We start from the raw sequence: 22200 nt of genomic DNA, 5'->3' as shown, positions 1-22200 counted from the left end.
TGAGGGTGGATTGCACGGTGAGTGGGGAACGCACGTGAGCTTGGAGCAGCCATGGGGGGCGTGAAGGAGGCTTGACCCAGTTCCCGCAGCACCACGTGTGCCCACCTCACCCTGCTCTTCCAAGGGCAGCAGCCGAGGAGGACGCGGGCCCAGCTCCCAGGCCCGGGTGCAGGAGCACAGGTTGTACCAAGGAGCTGTGGCTGAAGGGACAGTGCGAGCATGGCCGTCAGCATTCCCGCTCACGTTGAACAACAGGGAACCGGAGGGCCTCTTTGGGGGCGGCGTGGCCGCAGGGACCGCCTGCCCGCGTCCCACCTCCTCCGCCGCGGAGTGTCTGACCTTGCTGATGGCAGGTGAACCAGGACCTGGCCTCGCTGTCTCGGGGGGCTGCGGGCGTGCAGAGGAGAGAGGGCCGCGTGGAGACTCTGTTCTCGTGTTAAAGGCTCATGTGTGTATGTATAAGGCAGAGTTACAGAGAGGGGAGGATTGCTGGCAGAGGAAAAGGGAGACAGAGAGGTCTTCCACTCACTGGTTCACTCGCCTGGGGCTGGGCCAGGCTGAAGCCAGGAACCTGGAGCTCTGTCTGGGTCTCCCACGTAGATGCAGGGGCCCAGGGACTTGGGCTGTGTTCCACTGTTCTCCCAGGTGCACTAGCAGGGAGCTGGACAGGAAGTGGAGCAGCCGGGACTTGAACCAGCGTCCAGATGGGACGTGCGTTGCACCACAGCGCCAGCCCCTCCTCATGAGGACTTGTACAGTTGACTCAGGTTGGGTTTTTAATAGAAAGAGAAAGAAGCAGCAAGCAGTCAGGATGTCCGTGCAGCACCCTTGAGCTCACCCCGTGTGACACTGGTCATCCTTTTCCTTGAGGAGGGGCACAGCTCATCAAAGAGAGATCACCAGGGCATTACTAAGGTGGTCACCGTGCCCCCGCTTGCGCCGGACACAATCCCTAGCCACAACCATGGTCTTGGGAAAAGGGAGAGCAGAGTTGTGGCTGAGACACCACAGAGCCTGCATGGCCTGAAAGGAGGCAGCGGGCAGAGGGGCACCCTTTCCAAGGTGACCCCACAGCCGTTGACCGCTCTTACGTCTTGCGTGGCCGTGCCCTGGACAAGTGGGGAGGGTGCCGCGTGCTCCCCCGTCCCTGCTGTGGGCCGGGCGCTGCGGCCCGACTCCTGCTTGCCCCTTCCAAGGCACAGGATCCGTCTCTGTGGGTGGGGCCCTGGTGCCTTCCCGAGCCTCAGGTGTGGTGGTTATTCGTGGGGTTGGAGAACCGGTCTCACGGGCACAGAGGCCGGTGGGCTGCTGGAAAGGTCAGAGTGGCTTTGACCTTCTCAGGGAGGAGCGAGGTATCTGTCCAAGGCGGATGGAATCCATGACACCGTGGTTCAAGCTGAGAAACACCTGTACAAGCTAAAAGGAGGAACAAGATTAAAACAGAAATGTTGCCAGCGCTTGCTGACCGAGCCAGACGGGCAGCGGAAGCACGGCTAACCGGGCGGAAGCAGCGTCCACCACCCTCTCCTGGGCGAATCTGCACTTCTGGAGAAAGACTTTGCATTCAGAGCGCTTTGTGCAAAATATAGAGTACCACCTTGTTTTTAGAAAATCGTTCCTGCTGAACGCTCCTTTTACATCTGAAAGTGCAATTCCAGTGTCTTCCCTGCATGTAAAAATAACATTCAGAGCAGAAGAATTTTTAGAAAACAGCAAAACCCATATAAAAACCTCGCTGCTATATTACCATGGAAATAATGGAATTTTTGTAAGGAAACGCAGCCTTATTGAATGCAGAGTAATTATTCTATCCCATTGTAGCAGGCAGAGAACCAGCGAGGCCTTCCCTTGCTTTGTGTGTGATACACACACGATCTATGAAGTCATTCAGTTCAGCGTTAAGTAACTTGGACAAGGTTTCTCTTCCCAGCGAATTTAAAAATGTGACCGTAAGGCGCAGCGCGTCTGCAGCCTCCCCGAGCGCCGTATCTGTCAGTTGCCGGCGCCGTTTCTGTTCCTTCCTTTCTCGCGGCTGTGATGGTGTCCGTGCAGCGGTGGAACCGGCAGGTTTCCCCCTCAGGAAGGGGCTCCAGCATCGTCGGAAGTCGCTAAGATGTCATCATTGCCGCCATGTGCTCTTTTTATTTTTTTTTTAAGATTTATTAATTTGTTTGAAAGTCAGAGTTATACAGAGAGAGGACGAGAGGCAGAGAGAGAGAGGTCTTCCATCTGCTGGTTCACTCCCCAATCGGCTGCAGCAGCCAGAGCTGTGCTGACCCGAAGCCAGGAGCCAGGAGCTTCCTCCGGGTCTCCCACACGGGTGCAGGGCCTGAGCACTTGGGCCTCCATCTCCCGCTTTCCCAGGCCGCAGCAGAGAGCTGGATCAGAAGTGGGGCAGCCGGGACTCGACCCAGCGCCCACATGGGGTGCCAGCACTGCAGACGGCGGCTTTACCTGCTGCGCCACAGCGTCAGCCCCTGCTACGTGCTCTCATTCCTGACATCCAGAGGCCAAGTCCTCCCCATGTGATCTCAGTGATTGTAAATGTTTGCCCCTGCTTGCCACCTGCTGTGCCATAGGCCGCTGGAGCCGGACGAGGCGTGAGGGGCAGCTCCAGGTGGCATGGGCGCTCCGGGTGGCCCTGGTGGCCAGTCAGAGCAAGGGGGCTGCAGGGCTCCCTGAGCTGTGGTGACACCAGCAGCCACCGAGCAGGGCCCTCAGGTGTCACACGGCACATCATGCACCTGGCTTCCTCAGGGCCCTGCCCCTCGGCACAGGAGGCTAGGCTGAGCCGCCTGCACCAGGGCAGACAGCCTACGCCAGGCCAGCCACAGGGTCTCGGTGTTGTCACCGGCAGGGTGGCATTTAGGCAGAGCACATGACAATGGCGCTGGCGCCCAGGCCAGGCTGATCACGGTGACACTGCAGCTCCTCTGCACACACGTGCTGAGCCCCGCTGGGATCTGAAGCCTCCTTTTGGGGAGCAGTGCATAAAGCCCCACCAGCCCCCGTTTCCCGCGGTGTGGACAGTGGGGGGGGCCTGGGGCGCGTCTGGTCTCAGTTGCAGGGGGAGGCTCAGCCGGGAGCGGCTGTGCCGGAAGCAGGACAGGGGTCACCGCCGGAGGGTGACCGGCTGGCTTTCTGCTAGATGGGCGGGGCCCCATCAGCTTTGGTGGCCTGCAGCCCCGCCCGCCCCGAGGGTGGCCACACTTCCTCCCTTGACTGTGGAAAGACCTACCGAGGCCGTGGATTTGAAGGCAGACAGACCCCCACCAACTCTGGGAAAGTCGTGGTTTTAGTCTGTGTGGTTGAATTTTCCTGAGCCCGGACATGCTGTGTTCCCAGAGGGCAGGGCCGGCAGTCTTCCTGTCCCTCTGTGCAGCCTCACTCGCTGGCTGTTGGCTGTCCTCAGCCCCAGCAGGACGGGTGAGCACACCCACGGCTCCCCTGGGGTGAGGAGTGCTCTGCCTAGCTGGCTGTGACCACTCGTGAGCGAAGCAGAGGGCCACCCCGGGCTAGCCCTGAACCCTGGACTAGGGGGGTCCAAGCCGAGAGACTGAACAGCGGGACAAGTGACCGCCTCTCCTCCCCTCCCTGGCAGTCAGACGTGGTCAGATGAGCCATGGGCACGGGCTGTGAGCTGCCACCACCCTGAGCACTTTAGGATAATCCTCATAGCAGCCGCTAAGGTGTGGCTGCCACCATCAGCTCTGTTGCCCAGAGGAGGAGACGTCCAGAGGAGGGCGTGCTCACGCGGGCGGAGGTGCCGAGAAGGGGTTAGGGCTCCCGCGGCCCCAGCACCCTGTACCGGGAGAGCGCCTGGGTGCCTCCCCAGAGGGCTGCTGCCCGGGTTCAGCCAGCGCTGTGCACGAGTTGTCTGCGTTCCTGACCTTTCTCCGCCCTCCTTCAGTGCGTGCCGGGTGCTGGCTGGTGACGTGACTCAGTGGTGCGGGATTCCTCCCTGGTGGTTTCATAAGTGACTTTACCCGTGAGTTTATTGAAGGGGGGGGGGGGGGGCTGGGTGTTGCCCTTTTCTTTCTCGGCGTTTCTTGGCGATGTCGTGCTCCCAGGGGATTTGGGAATTGGGTGTTTGCAGTGCCAAGCGGCGTGTCAGCGGTGAGTGGGTGGCATTGGCGGAGGGGCGGGAGCTTGCTCTGCCTGGCTGGGGTCAGAGACCAGCTTGTGCTGGTGTCTGGAGAGGTGGGGGGGGCAGCTCAGGCAGACGTCGGGAGAGGGGTCCCGGGGACGTTGGGCGTGGCACCCACCTTGGGCAGAGCATGTTGGGGGGAGGCCGGGGCACCCGGCAGGCCGCTGTGCTCATCCTTGCTTCCTTGGCCGGTGGGTGTCTCAGAACCCCGGATTCCCCGAGGAGAGGTCTGGGGCTCCGTCGCCCCTGCCTGGCACAGTGCCTGGCATACAGCGGCCCGTGGTCACGGGTGGGATCCCTCCATTCCTGCTTCCAGTAGGCACTAGCGGTGGGTAGCGAGAGGAGAACACAACCTTGGCGCTGTCCCCATCATCCTGCACGGCGTAGCCTGGGGACCACGGGAGGCCCGGCCTCCCCGAGCAGAGCCCTGCTTAGCCCACGGTCAGGGACGCCCCGGCTGCCGTGCAGGGGACGTGAGGGCAGAGGCGCGTCCTCGCGGCGCCAGTGCGGTGAGGGCAGCCCGAGCCTGGAGCTCCCGGCTCCTGCACACACAGCCTCTGCCCGTTTTCCTTGGGATTTTTAAATGTTGTATCTTTTTTTTTTTTTTTTGACAGGCAGCTTTGATACTGTTGTTATTTTTAGCATTCATTTATTCGCTATAAATACAAATGAAGATACAGTACAATTAATTTCTCGGCTAATCAAAATATTTGATCAAATGAAGCACTTTTTCAATTCGTAGCAGTAATTATGCGGCGCGGATCTTTGTGGAGCATCCGCTCGGGCGTCCTGCTACCTGCTGAGTGTCCCCCCCTGAGGTCAGCAATGCTCTTCCTCCTGCAAGGCATCCTGGGAGAACCCGTACCTGGGGGTGACGCATGCAGTGTGCCCAGCTGGCTGTAACCCTCACGAGAGCTAAGTTCACACGCAGCGAGGTATCTCTAATCCAGCAGGTGGACGGGGCCTTGCCAAGCCCAGGGCCACCAAGGCCCCTGGCTGTGCGTCCCCCGTGGCCTGAATCCAGCGATCCCCGCCCCTCTGCTGTGAGGCAGCCGTCGCTGTGTAACAAACAAGCCCAGCAACGCAGGGGCGACACAGCAGTTGTTCAGCTCCCACTCCCGTGGGGCAGCTGGACACAGCTCTGGTGGCCTGACCGGCGCCTCGGTGCCCCTGCCTCGCTCGTCCTCGCTGGAGCCATCTCACGGCCAGCGCGTGTTCCTCTCCAGGCCGTGGCGCGGCTGCAGGCCGGCTTGCCCCGTTGGCGCAGGTGCCTTTTCGTTATTCGGTCACACCGTGCAGACGTATTCCAGCCTTGCGCTGGGGTGAAGGTTCCAAGGTTCGGGAGACCCCGTAGTCCCGATTGTGATTTTGGCTCCTCTCCCAGGCTGGCGGCACAAGGCGGGACTGTGTCTCTCGGCGCTGGGCGGTCACCAGGGCAGCTGTGCCACTCCCAGGAGGTCCAGCGGCCGAGCTGCTCCGTGCGTTTTCCGCTGGATGAGTTTCAGGACGTGACGGGCGGTGGCCCCATTGTATATTAATGCCCATCCACACTCTCATTGCTGAAAGCAAAGCGTTTGGCCAAATCCAAGGTCGAGGGCAGGGAGATTGCTCGAGCCTCCTAAGTGGAAGAAGCTGCACAGGCGGAGAGAGCGGGGAGAGTGCAGAAGTGGGGCTTGAGTGCCTCAGACCCCGGGGTCGACGTGTGTGCCTCTGACCACAGGACAGCTGTGCACCGCCGCCTTAGACCGCAGGACAGCCGTGCACCGCCGCCTTAGACCGCAGGACAGACGCGCACCGCCGCCTTAGACCGCAGGACGGACATGTGCACCACCACCTTAGACCGCAGGACGGACATGCACAGCCGCCTTAGACCGCAGGTCGGACGTGCACCGCCGCCTCTGACCACAGGACAGCCGTGCACCGCCGCCTTAGACCGCAGGACGGATGCGGGCTTCCGCCTTAGACCGCAGGACGGACGTGCACCGCCGCCCTAGACCGCAAGACAGACGTGCACCGCCGCCTTAGACCGCAGGACAGCCGTGCACCGCCGCCTTAGACCACAGGACGGACGCGCGCTTCCGCATTAGACCGCAGGACGGACGTGTGCACTTCGCCCCCACCCCCACCCCCTCTCCCCTCTTGGCTACAGAAGTTGTCCAGGCTGTGACTTGGTGGCAGACCGACCTGACAGGATGCCCGCTGCCTCCCTGCTGGAGCCGCCCCGCGGGCAGAGGGGTTGAGGGGAGAGTGCGCTGGAGGAGGTGCGGTGTGCAGCAGGGCGGGGGCAGAGCACGCGCTGGCCAGGCCTGGCCTGGACGCTGCTTCCTGCACTTGGCTCACCGCTCGCCTTGCGTCCCGGCTGCCGCCTCGGCATGGGCTGGTGCGAGAGCCTCTTGCCGCGAGCTTCTTCCTGTGTCGCGTGTGTTCCCAGCAGCGGGGCCGTGTCCCACAGGCCCCTCAGAGGCCCGAGCACAGCCGCTTCCTGGAGTGGACGGGGGGGGGGGTCCCTGAGTCCCTCTTTTATCCCTGGAAGGTTCCTCACGGGAGTCCTCTCCAGTGCGGTCACCCCACTTCACAGACAGAGCACGAGAGGGAACCGAAGCTGGCAGAGCGGGCCCCAGCCCAAGTAGGAGCTCAGGAGGGCTGCTTGCTGGCTGGGCGTCCCAGCTCGGTGCCTGCCGGAAGACTCCACCGGGGCGTGCACAGGCAGCCGTGTGAGCCGAGCTGCTCTCGATCAACACCCGCAAGTCAGGCTGCACGAGGGAGAGGAGCCGCGGGCCCAGGGCACGAGGCAGGGGCCAACGAGGAATTCCGGTTCTGCCCGGGCCCTCCCGCCTCCTTCTGAGCCCTGGCCGGGGCCTGCTGCACTGCGGCAGCCCCTTGGGAGATGTGGCATCGTGGGGGATCAGAGCCCAGGCTCAGCCACAAAGCCGCGGCTCGCGTCCCCTGAGCAGGTGCAGGTGCGCTGAGCAGGGACGCAGTCCTCCAACGCACGGCGTCGTGAGTTCACGGATGGGAGCTGCTCTGTGCTGTGTCTTGGTCGATTTCACCTCCCGCGCCCACACCGGTGCAGCCTCAGGGGGGCCCGAGCATTCCCTTTTGGTGTCGGTGGCATCTCTCTCTCTCTGCCACATGCATCCACGACCCCTGTTCGTGGAAACCTGGCCCCGTGGGCACCGCTGAATAAATAAGCGCGCATCCTTCCGAGACATGGAGGTCGCTGTCTGCTCAGGCCAGCCTGGAGGGCGCAGGTTCCGCCGCTGGCTCTCTCTGCATTCGCAAGGTCCCTGGAAGCAGCCGGGGGAGGCGGGCAGTGCTGGGGCACAGCTCTCTCGGACGGACGACAGTGTGGATGAAGGCGGGCGCCTGGCGCCTCGTCCCTTCCCCACGGCGTCCCCTCATCCCGTGCCGCAGCTGGCGTCTGTCCTGAGAGGGCCTTTGGAGCGAAGCGCAGTTAACGTTGGAAAGCAGCGTTTGCATCTGAAGATAGCGGCGTCCTTCCTGATTAGGAGGAAGGCTCCTTCCAGTTACAGAAAAGGCGTCATTTCTCCCATTCAGATGTAGCGCTCACGTGAGCCACGCCGGGAAGTGCCACCCAGGAGCCATCTGTTCCTCCGCGGCACCTCCCGTCGCCCAGGTGAGGCCAGTGGAGGCCGCGCAGCCCTGCTGAGCCGCAGGCTGGGACCCAGGACTCTGAGCACAGTGCCCAGGCCGGCACGGGAGCCCCGGGGTGCTGCCCTCCAGTGGTCGGGCTCTCCCTGGGCAGGGAGGGGTAGGGGCACAGCCACACCCACCAGGCCCCGGGGTCCTCGGGTCAGTGGTTTGTCCCCTGTGCACGGGGGTGATGACCGTGGCGGCCGATGGAGGTGGGGCTTTTCGGCGCCTTCCTTGAGATGCCCGGTGCCCGCCGTGAGCAGGCGGCGGGGACTCCGGCGTGTCACAGAAGCACACCTCCGGTTGCGTGCCATGTAGTTGATCCATCGCCGTCACCGTACTCTTCTGCCCTCCCTCACAGCGCTGGGCTTCTCCTCTGGACGCCCGCAGGGTCCCTGTGCCTCTCCTCCCCGTCCTGGCCGGGGGAGGGGGGGGGTGCCTGTCCCAGGGCGCGGCCACTCTGCTGCTTCTGTGACTTTGCGGGATCCTTGGCCTCCTTGACCTCACGTCTGTTGGCTGTTGAGGAAGCTCAAGGTCACCCGCTGCTGAATCTATTCATGTGGCACTTCCTGTGGCTCCCATCAGAGCCACGTTCCTCTCCCCTGCGCAGAGACGGGAGGGCCGGTCCCAGTCCCAGGACCTAGCAGAGGTGCAGCAGGAGTGTGGTGACTCGCTGTGACGATCTGAGTGTCCCCTGCGTGTTCACCTCAGCGAGGGCAGCACAGGCACGAGAGCCACCCCCCGCGGTCACTGTGACTCCTGCTGTGCCCACAAAGCCGTGCAGGGGGAGCGTCCCGGGCCGCGCTGTCCCCGTGTCAGGGCCGCAGGAGTCCTGCCCGGCGGGGGCGAGTGGTGAGATCTGTGTGTGCACGCATGCACGTGCAGGTGCATGGGAGACTCCGCCCCGCGGCTCTCCACTTGTTTGTCCACCTCATTCTCCCGTTGTTAAGTCATTCGCTGAGCCCCTGCGTCGCTGCCTTGTGCCCCATCTTACGCACCCTCCATCCCCGGCACGAGGCATCCGGGGTGTGGCCAGCTTCTCGTTGTTGCGGACTTTGTGATGGCCCGTCACGGCCGCAGCTCCCTCTGTGGCTCCAGGGAGAACCTGAGAGGCCGCACCACCACGTCTCCGCGCAGGAGCCGCCGGCCCCCGAGCCTTGCTCCGCCCCTGTGGCATCGGCATCGGCAGTCAGAGGCTTTGCTAGTTTGTTGGATGAAACAGCAGAGTCTTGCTTCAGTTCCCGCTTCTTTGCATCGTGACAGAGTCAGAGCTTGTTTGCAAATGGAATTATTTGAGAGGCAGCGACACAGAGAGCCCCCGGGCACTGGCTGACTCCCCAGACGTCTGCAGCAGCTGGGCCAAGCCTGGGGGCTGGGACACGATTGTTGGCTCCCATGGGGGTGGGGGGACGGCGGGAGTCGATGGCTTGAGCCCTCACAGGGTACACATGAGCCAGGTGCGTCCTCTTAACCACCAGGCAAAACACCTGCCCCGAGGTCAGAGCTGACAGAGGCCAGACACTGCGAATAGAAGGCCAGAGCGCTTCCCTCGTGAATGCGTGTCCTGCTAGGCTGAGGAGGATCGGCGATAGATGGGCTGTGGACCTGAGGGCAGTGAGCGAGGCAGACAAGGACTATGGAACCCCCGAAGGGAGCACAAGGACAGCACGTGCCAAGGGCCTGAGGCAGAACCGTGCTGCCATGTTTGAAGCGAAGCCAAGAGGCCTTGTGGCTCTGAGCAGGGCGAGCCAGGAAGTCGTAGAGCTGAGGCCAGAGAGGCCCGGGGAGGCCTGGGGGTGTTAGGGAAACCTGCAGATGAGTCCAGGTTCCTTCCTGATGTCGGTGACGATTGACCAGACCAGACACAGAGTAGAAGGAGAGAATTTGTATTTAAGTAAGAGAGGCTCTGAGCGGTGCACTCGGAGGGGCTGGCAGGGAGAGACCAAGCACTGAGGTCTCGGGGTTTCAGGGAGGGGCTGGCGGGGAGAGACCAAGCACTGAGGTTTCGGGGGGGTTCAGGGAGGGGCTGGCGGGGAGACCAAGCCGCTGAGGTCTCTGGGTGTTCGTACGTCTTTAGGGCGTTATCTCCGAAGAACAGCGCCGTGGTCGCACCTCCGCTGCCGGGAGGGCAGGGGCTGATGTAACGGGGCCTTTGTTTCTAACTTGTCTCTGCCGAACCGAAATCTCGCTGTGTGTTGGCAGATGTGTGTTAAGATGGACATTTCGCTTGGTATGTAGATGCTGGGAAGGGAAGCCGGTCCCAGGGCTGACAGCGAGCTTGGCTGCTCTCCAGGGAGAAGCGGGGACAGCGCACGGTGAAGGGAGAACCAAGGCGAGGGGCCGGGTTGGGAGGAGCCCTCTTCAGCTTGCTCTGCCGTCTGTCGTCTGCCGGGTGTCCTTGCTGACCCCAGACCAGGTCACAGTTGAGCTAGAGACAGCGTTTGCTGCTGTGTGGGGTCCCCGCAGACCCCCAGAGCGAGAGGGGCAGACAGGTTCTCCGGGAACAGCGTCCCTGCAGGCGAAAGGACTCTGCCCGGCTGCTGCCTCTCCAAGCCGCAGCCCCTAGGTCGGGCTGCTCCCGGCTGCCCCGGCCCCTCCCACTGACCCCTCACGGGGCACCTGCTCTCCGGCAGCGGTGGGGTGACCAGCAGGGCAGCTTGCCTGTGTTTGCTGCCACGGAGCTGGGCGTCGCGAGGCCGCTGACCCAGGAGGGCCGGCTTCCGTGACGCTGCAACAAAGGCCGGGTGATGTCACGGCTTGGCCACAGTGGAGGCCACGCGGCCGCCCCTCCCCCACCCCGGGACGCATCTCTGTTTCTGCACCCGGCTCCCCGCCTTCCAGCACGTCTCGGTTCTGGCAAGTTCTAATATCCAGTGGGTCAGGACTTCATCGCTAGCCTTTTCCCAGCACTCCATGGGAATTCTCGCGTATTTTTCAATATCAGTGTTAATATCAATACGTCTAATGAAGACCCTCCAATATCCATTGAGATTTTATTGGAGTTTTATTATAACCTGAGAAAGGTTTAATCTTTGGAAATTGAGCCTTTGTATCCAAGAGCATAGCCTGTCTCCAGTCACTGCAGTCTTGTTTTAATAACCGTAATAAGATATATATAGATTTCTCTGTATAGATCTGGTGTTTTTCATATGGGTTTCTCCCGTGGTGTTTGGCAGCTTTGTCATCAGTGTGAGTGTGGATTTTTTGTCCACAGCTCAGTTTCTAGTTGGGGTGGAAACGTTGGTGTTGCTTTTCTGCTTTTTTTGTTTGTTTGTTTGTTTGTTTGTTTTTTTGTTTTTGTTTTTGACAGGCAGAGTGGACAGTGAGAGAGACAGAGAGAAAGGTCTTCCTTTTGCCGTTGGTTCACCCTCCAATGGCCGCCGCGGCTGGCGCACTGCGCTGATCCGATGGCAGGAGCCAGGAGCCAGGTGCTTCTCCTGGTCTCCCATGGGGTGCAGGGCCCAAGCACCTGGGCCATCCTCCACTGCACTCCCGGGCCACAGCAGAGAGCTGGCCTGGAAGAGGAGCAACCGGGACAGAATCCGGTGCCCCTACCGGGACTAGAACCCGGTGTGCCGGCGCCGCTAGGCGGAGGATTAGCCTAGTGAGCCGCCGCGCCGGCCGCTTTTCTGCATTTTGAGCTTGAACCTGAGCACTTTGCTAAGTTGTCTTCCTGAGGTTTTCTGATCACACAGTCATATCCTCAAATAATGACAAACACTGTTTTTCGGTGTTTGCATTGTTTACCCCAATTTCTTGCCTTATTTTAAAAATGAGATTCTCTGAAAATCTGACGAGTAGAGGTGACAGTGAGCCCATCTTGTACCTGGTTTAAATGCTTTAATAGTTCACCCATTTAGCAGGAGGTTTGCAGAGTTTCCGGCTAATGCTCATGCTGAGGGTGTTTATTTCCATAGAGCGTATCCACTCCATTCTATTCTATTGTCGCCAAGAATGGCTGCTCAGTTTTGTCAAATGCCTTTCTGCCATCTGTTGATATGTGGCTTTTGCTTATGTGAGGAATTAAAAGATTTGTTCATTCTGGAAGCATTACTATACACTTTTTTTAAAAAAAGATTTATTTATTTTACTTGGAAGAGAGAGAGATGTGTCTTCCATCCACTGGTTAACTCCTCAAATGGATGTAGCAGCTTGGGCTGGCCCAGACCAAAGCCAGGAGCCAGGAGCTTCTTCCAGGTCTCCCATGTGGGTGCAGGCGCCCAAGCACTTGGGCCATCCTCCACTGCTTTCCCAGGTGCATCAGCAGGGAGCTGGATGGGAAGTGGAGCAGCCGGGACCTGAACTGGCACCATATGGGACACTGGCATCGCAAGTAGCAGCTTAACCTGCTACACCACAATACCAGCCCCTGTTTCTACTTTAGTATTTTTTTTTTTTTGACAGGCAGAGTGGACAGTGAGAGAAAGACAGAGAGAAAGGTCTTCCTTTTGCTGTTGGTTCACCCTCCAATGGCCGCCGCGGCTGGCGCACCGCGCTGATCCGAAGGCAGGAGCCAGGTGCTTCTCCTGGTCTCCCATGGGGTGCAGGGCCCAAGCACCTGGGCCATCCTCCACTGCACTCCTGGGCCACAGCAGAGAGCTGGCCTGGAGGAGGGGCAACCGGGACAGAATCCGGTGCCCCGACCGGGACTAGAACCCGGTGTGCCAGCAGTACAAGGCGGAGGATTAGCCTAGTGAGCCGCAGCGCCGGCCTAGTATGTTTTCTTTATCATAATACGCACTGGAATTGGGACAGCCTGTCTCTCTGTGTTCTGGAATATTCCATGAGGGTGCTTTAGGCTTGACGCCCTCTGGAGTGACCGGTGGTGAGACTTCTCACTGCCTTCCCCACTCCTAGTGTGCGCGTCTGGCTGTTCAGCCTCCTCTAACAGCTCAGTTAGATTTCGCCAGCCTTATTTTACCAGGAAACACATACCCATTACCTGTGAAGTCTAAAGCAGATTATCCTAAGGTCGCATACAGCCCTTTGTTCCAAGTCTTTTGTGTCTGCTCAGGACAGTAGTGTTTCGTGTTGTGTGTGCTGTGACACCTTCACCAAGCGAGCATCCACTGTGGGCCCCGGAGGTGTGGCATGCACTTGGGAGCAAGGCTGGACACCCAGAGCTGTGGCAGGTGCAGAGGGACTTGGGAGCAAGGCTGGACACCCAGAGCTGTGACAGGTGCAGAGGGACTTGGGAGCAAGGCTGGGCACCCAGAACTGTGACAGGTGCAGAGGGACTTGGGAGCAAGGCTGGACACCCAGAGGCGTGGCAGGTGTGGGAGGGACTTGGGAGCAAGGCTGGACACCCAGAGGCGTGGCAGGTGCGGGAGGGGCTTGGGAGCAAGGCTGGACACCCAGAGGTGTGGCAGGTGCGGGAGGGGCTTGGGAGCAAGGCTGGACACCCTGAGGTGTGGCAGGTGCAGAGGGACTTGGGAGCAAGGCTGGATACCCAGAGGCGTGGCAGGTGCGGGAGGGGCTTGGGAGCAAGGCTGGACACCCTGAGGTGTGGCAGGTGTGGGAGGGACTTGGGAGCAAGGCTGGACACCCAGAGGCGTGGCAGGTGCGGGAGGGGCTTGGGAGCAAGGCTGGACACCCAGAGCTGTGGCAGGTGTGGGAGAGGCTTGGGAGCAAGGCTGGACACCCTGAGGTGTGGCAGGTGCAGAGGGACTTGGGAGCAAGGCTGGATACCCAGAGCTGTGGCAGGTGCGGGAGGGGCTTGGGAGCAAGGCTGGACACCCAGAGCTGTGGCAGGTGCGGGAGGGGCTTGGGAGCAAGGCTGGACACCCAGAGCTGTGGCAGGTGCAGAGGGACTTGGGAGCAGGCTGGACTCCAGAAGAGCTCCCGCTGCCCTCAGGCCCACACCCCTGGGAGGTTTAGGGCAGTACCAAGTACTTAGCTCTGGGGAGTGCATTTTCAGCTGTTTGGATTCTAGAGGTGCATAAAGCCTATCAGTAATATCACTTTCATTTCCTTAAAAAGAAAGAAGAAAGGGGGCCCTGCACCTTGCAAACGGCTCCTGCTAACCTCGGCGTGGCTGACGCCGTGGCCGGCTGAGGTCCGGGTGTGGGTGTGGGTGTGGGTGTGGGTATGGGTGTGGGTGTTCCCATTCCCCAGGATATCCCCAGCAGCTTCCTGTGGTGGATGCGGTCCCATAGTGTGCAGACTTCTCTGTCCCAACAGCTCATAGCATCTGATGCACGCCCTGCTGTGGGATTGCTGGCCTTCCTCTCTGCTGGGGGTGAGACGAGGCAGACAGGAAGAGCTGTTACCAGAGCCAGAGTCCCGAGGGTTTGGAGCGTGCCATCAGCACATCCCAGAAGCCACCCAGGCAGAGGACAGCCTCGTGCATCGTCACCCCTGGACTCTCAGAGCCTGCGCCCTCCCCCATCCTCCATGCCTTACACGTCAGGAGCTGACCTGGCTTTGGGCGCTCTTCTTAGTGCAGGAAGCAGGTGTGGGGGGGGCTGCTTGCCTGGCCCCACCCACTCCCCCAACACTGCAGGAGGCCCAGGACGCAGCTGCCCCCACTGACTGCATCCCTGGAGCCTGGTCTCCCCAGTGCGCCCTCCTGACTGGCCCAGGATAAACCAGGAGACCCTCACCATTTCCACCGTGGCTGGCCCTTACCTGCTATCCCTGTGGTATTGTCTGTCCTCCAGCAGACACGGAAGGTGGGGTCAGTTCCTCGCCCCCCCCCCAGCTCCACTTCCCACAAGGAAAGGACCCTGCGCTACCCCCTTCTGCAGCCGCTTCCTCCTCGCCGCAGGAAGTGCCTGAGCCTGACTCAGAACCATGGACAGCGCCATGGGGACAGAAACCGCGCTAGACACCCAGGCTCCTGCTGCCCCAAGAGTGACAGAACCAACCCAGGCCGGTGTGGGGGAGGGCTGTGCTGCCCGGCACACCACCCCAAACGCTCCCGAATCAGCCCTGTGGGTCTCCGGACGGCTTGGGCTCCGGGATGCGGAGCCAGCGGCACAGTCAGGACCGTCACCAGAAACTACCTTTCCCGTTCCAGCTGCCGCAGGCAGACTGGCTGCACAGGTGCCGGGACGCAGGCCAGGGGCCCAGATCCCCCGGGCCACTCCCAGCAGGCACAGGCGCTGTGTGACTGGAGGGGTGGGCGGGGGCAGTCCAGGGCCAGGCCCACCTCTTGGGGGCACTGGGACCAGACCCAGGCTTCGCTTAGCCAAGTCTGACCTGCCGGCAGGCCTTGTGATATTTGTCTGCTGTTTGGGATCCTGGTTTAAACTTGGCTGTGTTTTCTTCCCCCACTAAGCTGGGACTCGCTGGGATTTACCCTGTGTGATAACAGGACCCAGAGCCCAAAGGTGTTTCTGTTCATCAATAGATCAGTTCAGCGGATCAATTCCATTCTGTTCCCCGCAGATGGCCGACGAGTGGGTGGAGGAAATGCCGAAAGGCCCCCCGCCCCCCTCCCCCAGGGACGGGGCCGGCAGAGACGTCCTGGCCCGGCTGCACAGAGCGGTGGCTTCCCACTACCACGCCATCGCCCAGGAGTTTGAGAACTTCGACACCATGAAAAGCAACACCGTGTCCAGGGACGAGTTCAGGGCTGTGTGTACACGTCACGTCCAGATCCTGACGGACGAGCAGGTGAGGCCTGGGGGGTCTCCCGGGGACGTCCCCCCCGCTGCTCCCCAGAGTGCGGTCCCTACCTGCAACATTCCTGAGGTTTTATTTATTCTGTTTTCTGTTTCCAAGTCTCACTGTTGAGCGGACAACTGGCATCGCCCACCTGTCAGTCCGGGTGCAAATAACGGCACTTTTACTCTGAAAATCCCATTCCGCTCGGCTCCGACCCCTCCCCTGGATCACCCTGGGGCTCCTGTGACCCAAAGACGGCGGCCGGTCTCTCCCGACGAGGGCGGGGGACGAGGCCTCGGGGAGAAGCTGTGCTGTGCTGCTTCCCCCACCCTTGTCCCCTGCTCCCTGTGCGTCCCAGGGCTGCTGGGGGCACCTTCGTGTGCTCTGGGACCACTTCTCCAAGCTGGGGGCATCCCTGGGCCTCTTTACAGCCCCCCTGAGACCCTCCCCCACCACAGAGCCCTCCCCAAGGCCACCCCATCCCAGAGCCCCCCTCCTGAGACCCCCCTACCACAGAGCCCCCCAGAGACCTCCCCCACCACAGAGCCCCCCCTCCTGAGGCCCTCCCCACCACAGAGCCCCCCTGAGACCCTCCCCATCACAGAGCCCCCCTCCTGAGACCCTCCCCCATCACAGAGCCCCCCTCCTGAGATCCTCCCCCACCACAGAGCCCCCCTCCTGAGACCCTCCCCCACCACAGAGCCCCCTCCTGAGGCCCTCCCCATCACAGAGCCCCCCCAAGATCTCCCCCACCACAGAGCCCCCCTGAGACCCTCCCCCATCACAGAGCCCCCCTCCTGAGACCCTCCCCCACCACAGAGCCCCCCTCCTGAGACCCTCCCCCATCACAGAGCCCTCCCGAGACCTCCCCCATCCCAGAGCCCCCCTCCTGAGACCCTCCCCCATCACAGAGCCCCCCTGAAACCTCCCCTATTCCGGAGCCCCCCTCCTAAGACCCTTTTCCCATCCAAGAGCCCCCCTCCTGGGGCCTCCCCCACAACAGAGCCCCCCCAAGACCTCCCCCATCACAGAGCCCCGCTCAGTGGGCTCCCTGCAGACTCCTCCCCTGGGACCGAGTTGGGCTCTTTCTTAGCTGAAGGCTAAGGCAGTGGCCGCCCTGGGCCTCTTTGGCCCCGACGACCTTCCACGGCCAAGGGCGCCTCCCTGCAGGGTCCCGTCGTGGGTGTCCACGTTTCCCTGCCCCCACCCCAGCTGCACCACGGGCGCGGTTATGGAAGTGACCCTAGGTGCACGGTCAGGGCCCTCTTCTCAAATCCACGCCCCGTTCTGAGGAATGTGAGTTCAGATAAAAGAATAATTGATAATCATAGTAACAGCAAGCACCCGCATCCCAACGAAGCAGCACCGTCCCCTTCCTCTGCTCTGGGCAGGCTCCGGCCCAGGCGCTCCCTGCACACCCTTCCACCTGCAAGCAGAGCCTGAGGGTGCGAGTCCCCTGGCTTCCTCGGCCCCCAGCTCCCGGCCCCTGGCCCCCGGCCCTGTGGGTGCACCCGCCGAAGGCTTTCAGAGCACCGAGCGTCCGGTTCCACTTCCCTAAGAGAGCACCTTCGTAAGGCGTTTCTCTGTGCTCAGCTTTGCTGAGGGAAATGCAGGGTTGTTTCCAAACAGCTCTGCCGCGGGCAGCACCAAAGCCAGGTGCAGATGTGCCCCCTCTGCCCGCCCCGGGGAGGGGGCACAGAGCCTGGACACGGACGCGGGCACCTGTCTGAGGCTGGGGGACTCAGTCGCGTGTCACGGACAGAGGTTCTAACAGAGATTCCCGCTTCCTCCATGTGGACGACAGACATCTCCCTCTGAATGTTGACACAGATGGATGACGTGCCGGCTGCCTGCTCTGCCTATCAGAGACGCCGCGCGTCCACCAAGGAAGCTTCCCGACCCACACGTCAGGGCCCATGCACCTCTAAGTGCTGCTCTCTGGACGCTAAGCCGACCGAGTGCAGCGAGCCCGGGCGTGTCGCCGTCTGTGTTGGGTGAGGTTGGCAGAGGCTGCAGGCTCTGGGTGACGGCTCGAGCCCGCAGCGTGCGGGAGTAGTGGCAGGAGAGGCTGCGCTCTGGGCCTCCGGTGCTGAAAGATAGGGAGAGGAGGAGCCTCCCAGGAAGTGGGGGAGACCCGGGAGGAGCTGCCGTGCAGAGCCTTAGCCAGCGTGCGTGCACCTGCGGCTGTCCTTAGACAAACGCGTCCACCTGTGCCCTCGGTTGGACACTCTTACCTGTTCCGAGATGGTTAGGGTGTGACCGCACTCTCAGGTTTTTCTGTCTGCACCTCACGCTTCTCCGCCCCGGGAACGCAGCGCTGTCGTCCTCCGCTTCCCTGTACTGGTGGTGGTTTTCCCAGCACCGCGTTTGAATCGCGAGATTTCCCCGCCACTGGCGACGCCAGCTCCGGCGTTTACCGGGTCCCCTCTGTGGACCCTGCTCACTGGGATTTTTTCCATCCTTGAGTTAATACACGGTACTAGTCAGTCAGCATCCTCACGACTGGCTTCGTAAGTCTCACTGCTGCATGTGCCTTAGCCACGGCCACGCAGGGGTCAGAGTCCACTGGTCACTTCCCACAAAGGGCTGGTCTCTGGGTGGTGGTGGGGGGGGTATTGGAATTGCACGCGCGAATTTCATTTCTTTGGTAAGAAACAGCGTCTTTCCGATCCCTGCCTGTCCCCGGCAGGTTGTCTGTCTGTCTGTCTGTCTGGGTTTCCCTTACTGTCTCATCGAGTTCTGGTTTTCTGGCCTGGAGGCCCTGAGCATCCTCAGATTCTTTGTGTTTTTACTGTAACAAAATACTTCCAACACTGCTGCCTTGCCAAGTTCTCTCGCTGGTCCCAGCAGTTTGTCAGCAGATTTTGAGTGTGGATCGTGTCCCCAGGTCACCCCTGGGAGCAGTGGCACTTGGACTTGGTCTTCCAGCCTGCATGTCCTGCACATCCTGTCCTTGCTCCGGGCAGCACCTGGACCCCGGGTGCAGCGTGCAGTAGGAGCTATGCTGACGGACTCCCCGGGTCTCCGCGGGAGAGCCCCTGCTGCAGGAGAGAGCCGTGTTCCTTGGCTAGGCTTTGTCTGGGTGAGCGGTTCCTGTTCATCGCTCGTGCTAAGGCCTGTCAACCCCTGTCTCCGTGGATATCGAGTCCATCACATTCTTTACCTGTATCTGTTGCGATATTATTAATACGGGAAGTTACATTCGTGGACTTCTTCATGTGAAATGCAGTCTGCGTTCCTGGTGGGAACCCTGTTTGGTTGCAGTCGTTGAAAGCCTTCCGGCAGCGCTGAGCTCCGCTGGCAGAAGTTTGGTGTGGGGGTCGCATGCGTGTTTGTCATTCCTCGGGACTTCTCGTTGGCCACCGTCCGTGACTGGCTTTGGAGGCAGGGCTGCCCTGGCCCTGGAGGTGGGACCCGGGTTACTCCCTTTTTTCTATCTTTCTGGAAGAATCTGGGTAGGTGTGGAGCGACCGCCTCGCACCGCCCCAGGGCCTGTCGCTGTCCTGTGGATGCCTCTGGGCTGTGGTGCCCCTCTCTGGGCTGCGGTGCTGCCCGGCCTCCTGCTGCTCCGCTCTCTGGGTCACTTGTAAATGAGATTTTTCCCCACCTTTCTCGAAATGTTCAAATGGATTGGCACAAAGCCACTGATCATTCCATCTCATCTTTCTGGCTCTGCTGAATCGAATTAGACCACCTTTCTCCTTCCTTGTGTCTTTCTCCCAGTCTAATCTTGCCAAACCTTTCCTGTTTCATGCATGTGTTCAAAGAGTCAACTTAGGGGGCCGGCGTTGTGGTGCAGCAGGTCAAGCTGCAACCGGCCATGCCGGCATCCCGTATGGGCACCAGCTCAAATCCCAGCTGCTCCACTTCTGATCCAGCTCCCCGCTGAGGGCCTAGAAAAGCAGCAGAGGGTGGCCTGAGTGCGTGGGCCCCTGCCACCCGACGTGGGAGACCAGGATGGAGCTCCTGGCTCGCGGCTCCAGCCTGGCTCAGCCCTGGCCATCACAGCCATCTCGGGGGTGAACCAGCAGATGGAAGCCCTCTCTGTGTGTGTCTCTCCCCTTCTCGCTGTAACCCTGACGTTCAAGTAAATATGTAAATCTGCACTTAAAAGAGGACTCTCCTGTGGCTCACTGACGCAGCATCCCTGCTTTCCGTCACGTTCATTCCTGCTCTATCCGGGCCCCGTTTTGGTGTCGGATGGGCACAGCCTTTGATGTCAGTTCTTCTTCATTTCCCAATGAGCGTCTGGAACGATGTTTTCCCATCTAGCGTCCGTGTTAGCTGCATCAGGGTTTTGACATGTAGTCTAAGATCGTAATTCAGTTCTCTATAATTTTATGTCCACCTGATTCCTTCTTTAACCCATAAAATCTTTAGAAATGTACTGGGTTTTCCAGGTGAATGAGTTTCTAAAAAGGTGTTAACTCACAAATTAACTCTGCTGTCACCAGAGAATGTCATGAGTGACATCAGCACTTGGAGATGGCTGAGGTCTGACGTGTTGTCATGTTTCACACGTGTTTCTCCGTGGTGTGTGACAGTGCACAGCCTGCGGCTGTCAGAGGGAGAGTTCCACAGGCTCCGGTCAGAATCCACACGACAGTGCTGCCTCCAGAGAGTCTTTATCTTTCCAGTCTGCTTGGTGCGCCAGTCGCTGAGGGGGAGGCTGAGATTTCCCACCGCGATGGTGATTCATCCATTTTTGAAAATTCTGTCCATTTTCATTACACATTTTCCAAGTTTTTACAATTGAACGCATGCATACTTGGCATTATTGCATCCTCCTAGTAAGTGCGATTCCTGCTTTGCGCCTGGAGTATAGTGTTTGGCTCGAAGTCTGTTTTATCTCATGTTCCTGTAACCACTCTGGGTTTCTTTGGCTTAGTGTTTGGTGTATCTAGTTCTCCTTTGTTGTTGTTGTTGTTGTTGTTTTTGACAGAGTGGACAGTGAGAGAGAGAGACATAGAGAAAGGTCTTCCTTTGCCGTTGGTTCACCCTTCAATGGCTGCTGCGGTTGGCGCACCGCGCTGATCTGATGGCAGGAGCCAAGCACTTCTCCTGGTCTCCCATGGGGTGCAGGGCCCAAGCACTTGGGCCATCCTCCACTGCACTCCCAGGCCACAGCAGAGAGCTGGCCTGGAAGAGGGGCAACCAGGATAGAACCTGGTATGCCGGCGCTGCAAGGCGGAGGATTAGCCTAGTGAGCTGCAGCGCCAGCCCCTTTGTTGTTAATCTTTGGCCCTCCTGCACTTGTAGTTTGTGTGTGTTGTTATAAACTGCCTGGAACTGGATTTTTTTCCAAATCTGATCAGATGATCTCTGTCATTTACATGGGTTTTTGGTTCATTTATACTTATTGTGATAACTGATGTGTAGGTTCATTCCTGTTGTATAGCTTTGTGCTTTTTAAGAATTGCCTTTATATCATTTTAAAATCTCCTTTTCTGGATGGAGCTCTTTGAGGTTCTTTCCCCCAGGAAGTGCCTGCTCAGCACAGCAGTTGGCACCTCAGCCTCACAGCGGGCTCCTCCCCTCCTCCCAGGTTGTTCTGTCCTTAGCAGCAGCATGCCTTCACCTTGACGTCTGTCACAAGACAAAGCCCAGGCTTCGCAGTGTTCCCAAGGACACAAGGGTGTTACCTTGCCGCTCAGGTTCTCCATCCTCACTCAGCATTTTGCCTGTGTCTTTTTTTTTTTTTTTCTGCACAAGTTAGACCTTGGGCTGCTGCTCCGTGCACTGGGCGTGGCTCTCTACTCCAGGATCATTTTCTTTCCTTACCCCCTAGGCATAGCCTGTTGAGGCTAAACTAAGTTTTTGTCTTAGAAAATCTCTACTTTGTCATAGCTGTAGAAGGGTTTTGGGGGTGGGGGGGCGGAGTGTGAGTTGGCAGTCACTTCCAGTGCTTTACAGAGGCCGCTCCAGCGTCTTGGGGCTTCCCTCGATGCTGCTTCTCAGACCGTGTCCACTGGGTGCCCCGCAGCTGTGGCCGTGTCCCGGGAACTCTATCCAGTCTCCCAGGGCCGTCTGACCGGCCGCAGCCTGGGATCCGTCTTCGGCCTCATCGTCGTCTCTCACAGCCGTGCGCGGTTTGTTGTTTGCTCCACGCATCGATTGTTTTCATCTTTTCAGTGATGGTATTTTTTATTTCAAGGATTCTGAGTCTGATCTCCTTTTATTGTTCATTTTAATATTAATATCCACTACTCTGTTTATACATTACTTTTTGTTTGTTATTTTTAAAAGATTTATGGATTTATTTGAAAGGCAGAGTTGCAGACAGAGACAGAGAGAAATCTTGCATCCATTGGTTCACTCCTCGGAAGGCTGCAGTGGCTGGGGCGGGGCCGGGCCAGAGCCAGGAGCTGAGGTCTCCGTCTGGTCTCCCCCGCGTGTGGCAGGGACCCAAGCAGGGAGCTAGACCAGAAGGGGAGCAGCCGGGACTCGCTGCCAGCGCAGCCGCAGCTTCACCCTCTGCAGTGCGGGGCCGGCCCCGCACTTTAACGCCAGCCTTTGATTCTTGATTTCACACGTAGTCATCCTGTGTCCTCTACTGGGTCTAAAACCTCAGCGTGCTTTTTGCCCGTTTGTGTTTCTGGTAGCTCGATTGTCTGTGGAGAGCGTGTGTTTGGCTGGACTGAGCCCAGGGGAGTGCTGAGAGCTCTGGGCTCAGGGCCCAGGAGCGCCCTCGGCCGCTTGGGGTCTGTGATGGAGAGAGAGGCTGAACAGGAGCCCGGGGCCCCGCCAATGCCAGCCGGGCCACACGGAGCCAGGTCTGTGATGGAGAGAGA

General features: G+C 59.8%; 1 protein-coding gene across 6 annotated transcripts in view; it reads left to right on the top strand.

Annotated features, from left to right (window-relative positions):
- EFCAB6 (EF-hand calcium binding domain 6) overlaps window positions 1–22200 on the top strand; it is a 231497-nt gene that overhangs the window by 199342 nt on the left and 9955 nt on the right. For all 6 annotated transcript variants that reach the window (XM_089307706.1, XM_070053016.2, XM_070053015.2 and 3 more), the window contains one exon: window positions 15191–15418. In XM_089307706.1, the coding sequence (XP_089163832.1) occupies window positions 15191–15418 (228 nt within the window). The remainder of the gene's footprint in view (window positions 1–15190; window positions 15419–22200) is intronic.

This window comes from Oryctolagus cuniculus, chromosome 11, assembly GCF_051225735.1.
Source record: "Oryctolagus cuniculus isolate XC-2025 breed Fujian yellow rabbit chromosome 11, ASM5122573v1, whole genome shotgun sequence".
NCBI lineage: Eukaryota > Metazoa > Chordata > Mammalia > Lagomorpha > Leporidae > Oryctolagus > Oryctolagus cuniculus.
The sequence above is the reverse complement of the archived record's forward strand: the minus strand, read 5'-3'. Positions and strand labels throughout refer to the sequence as shown.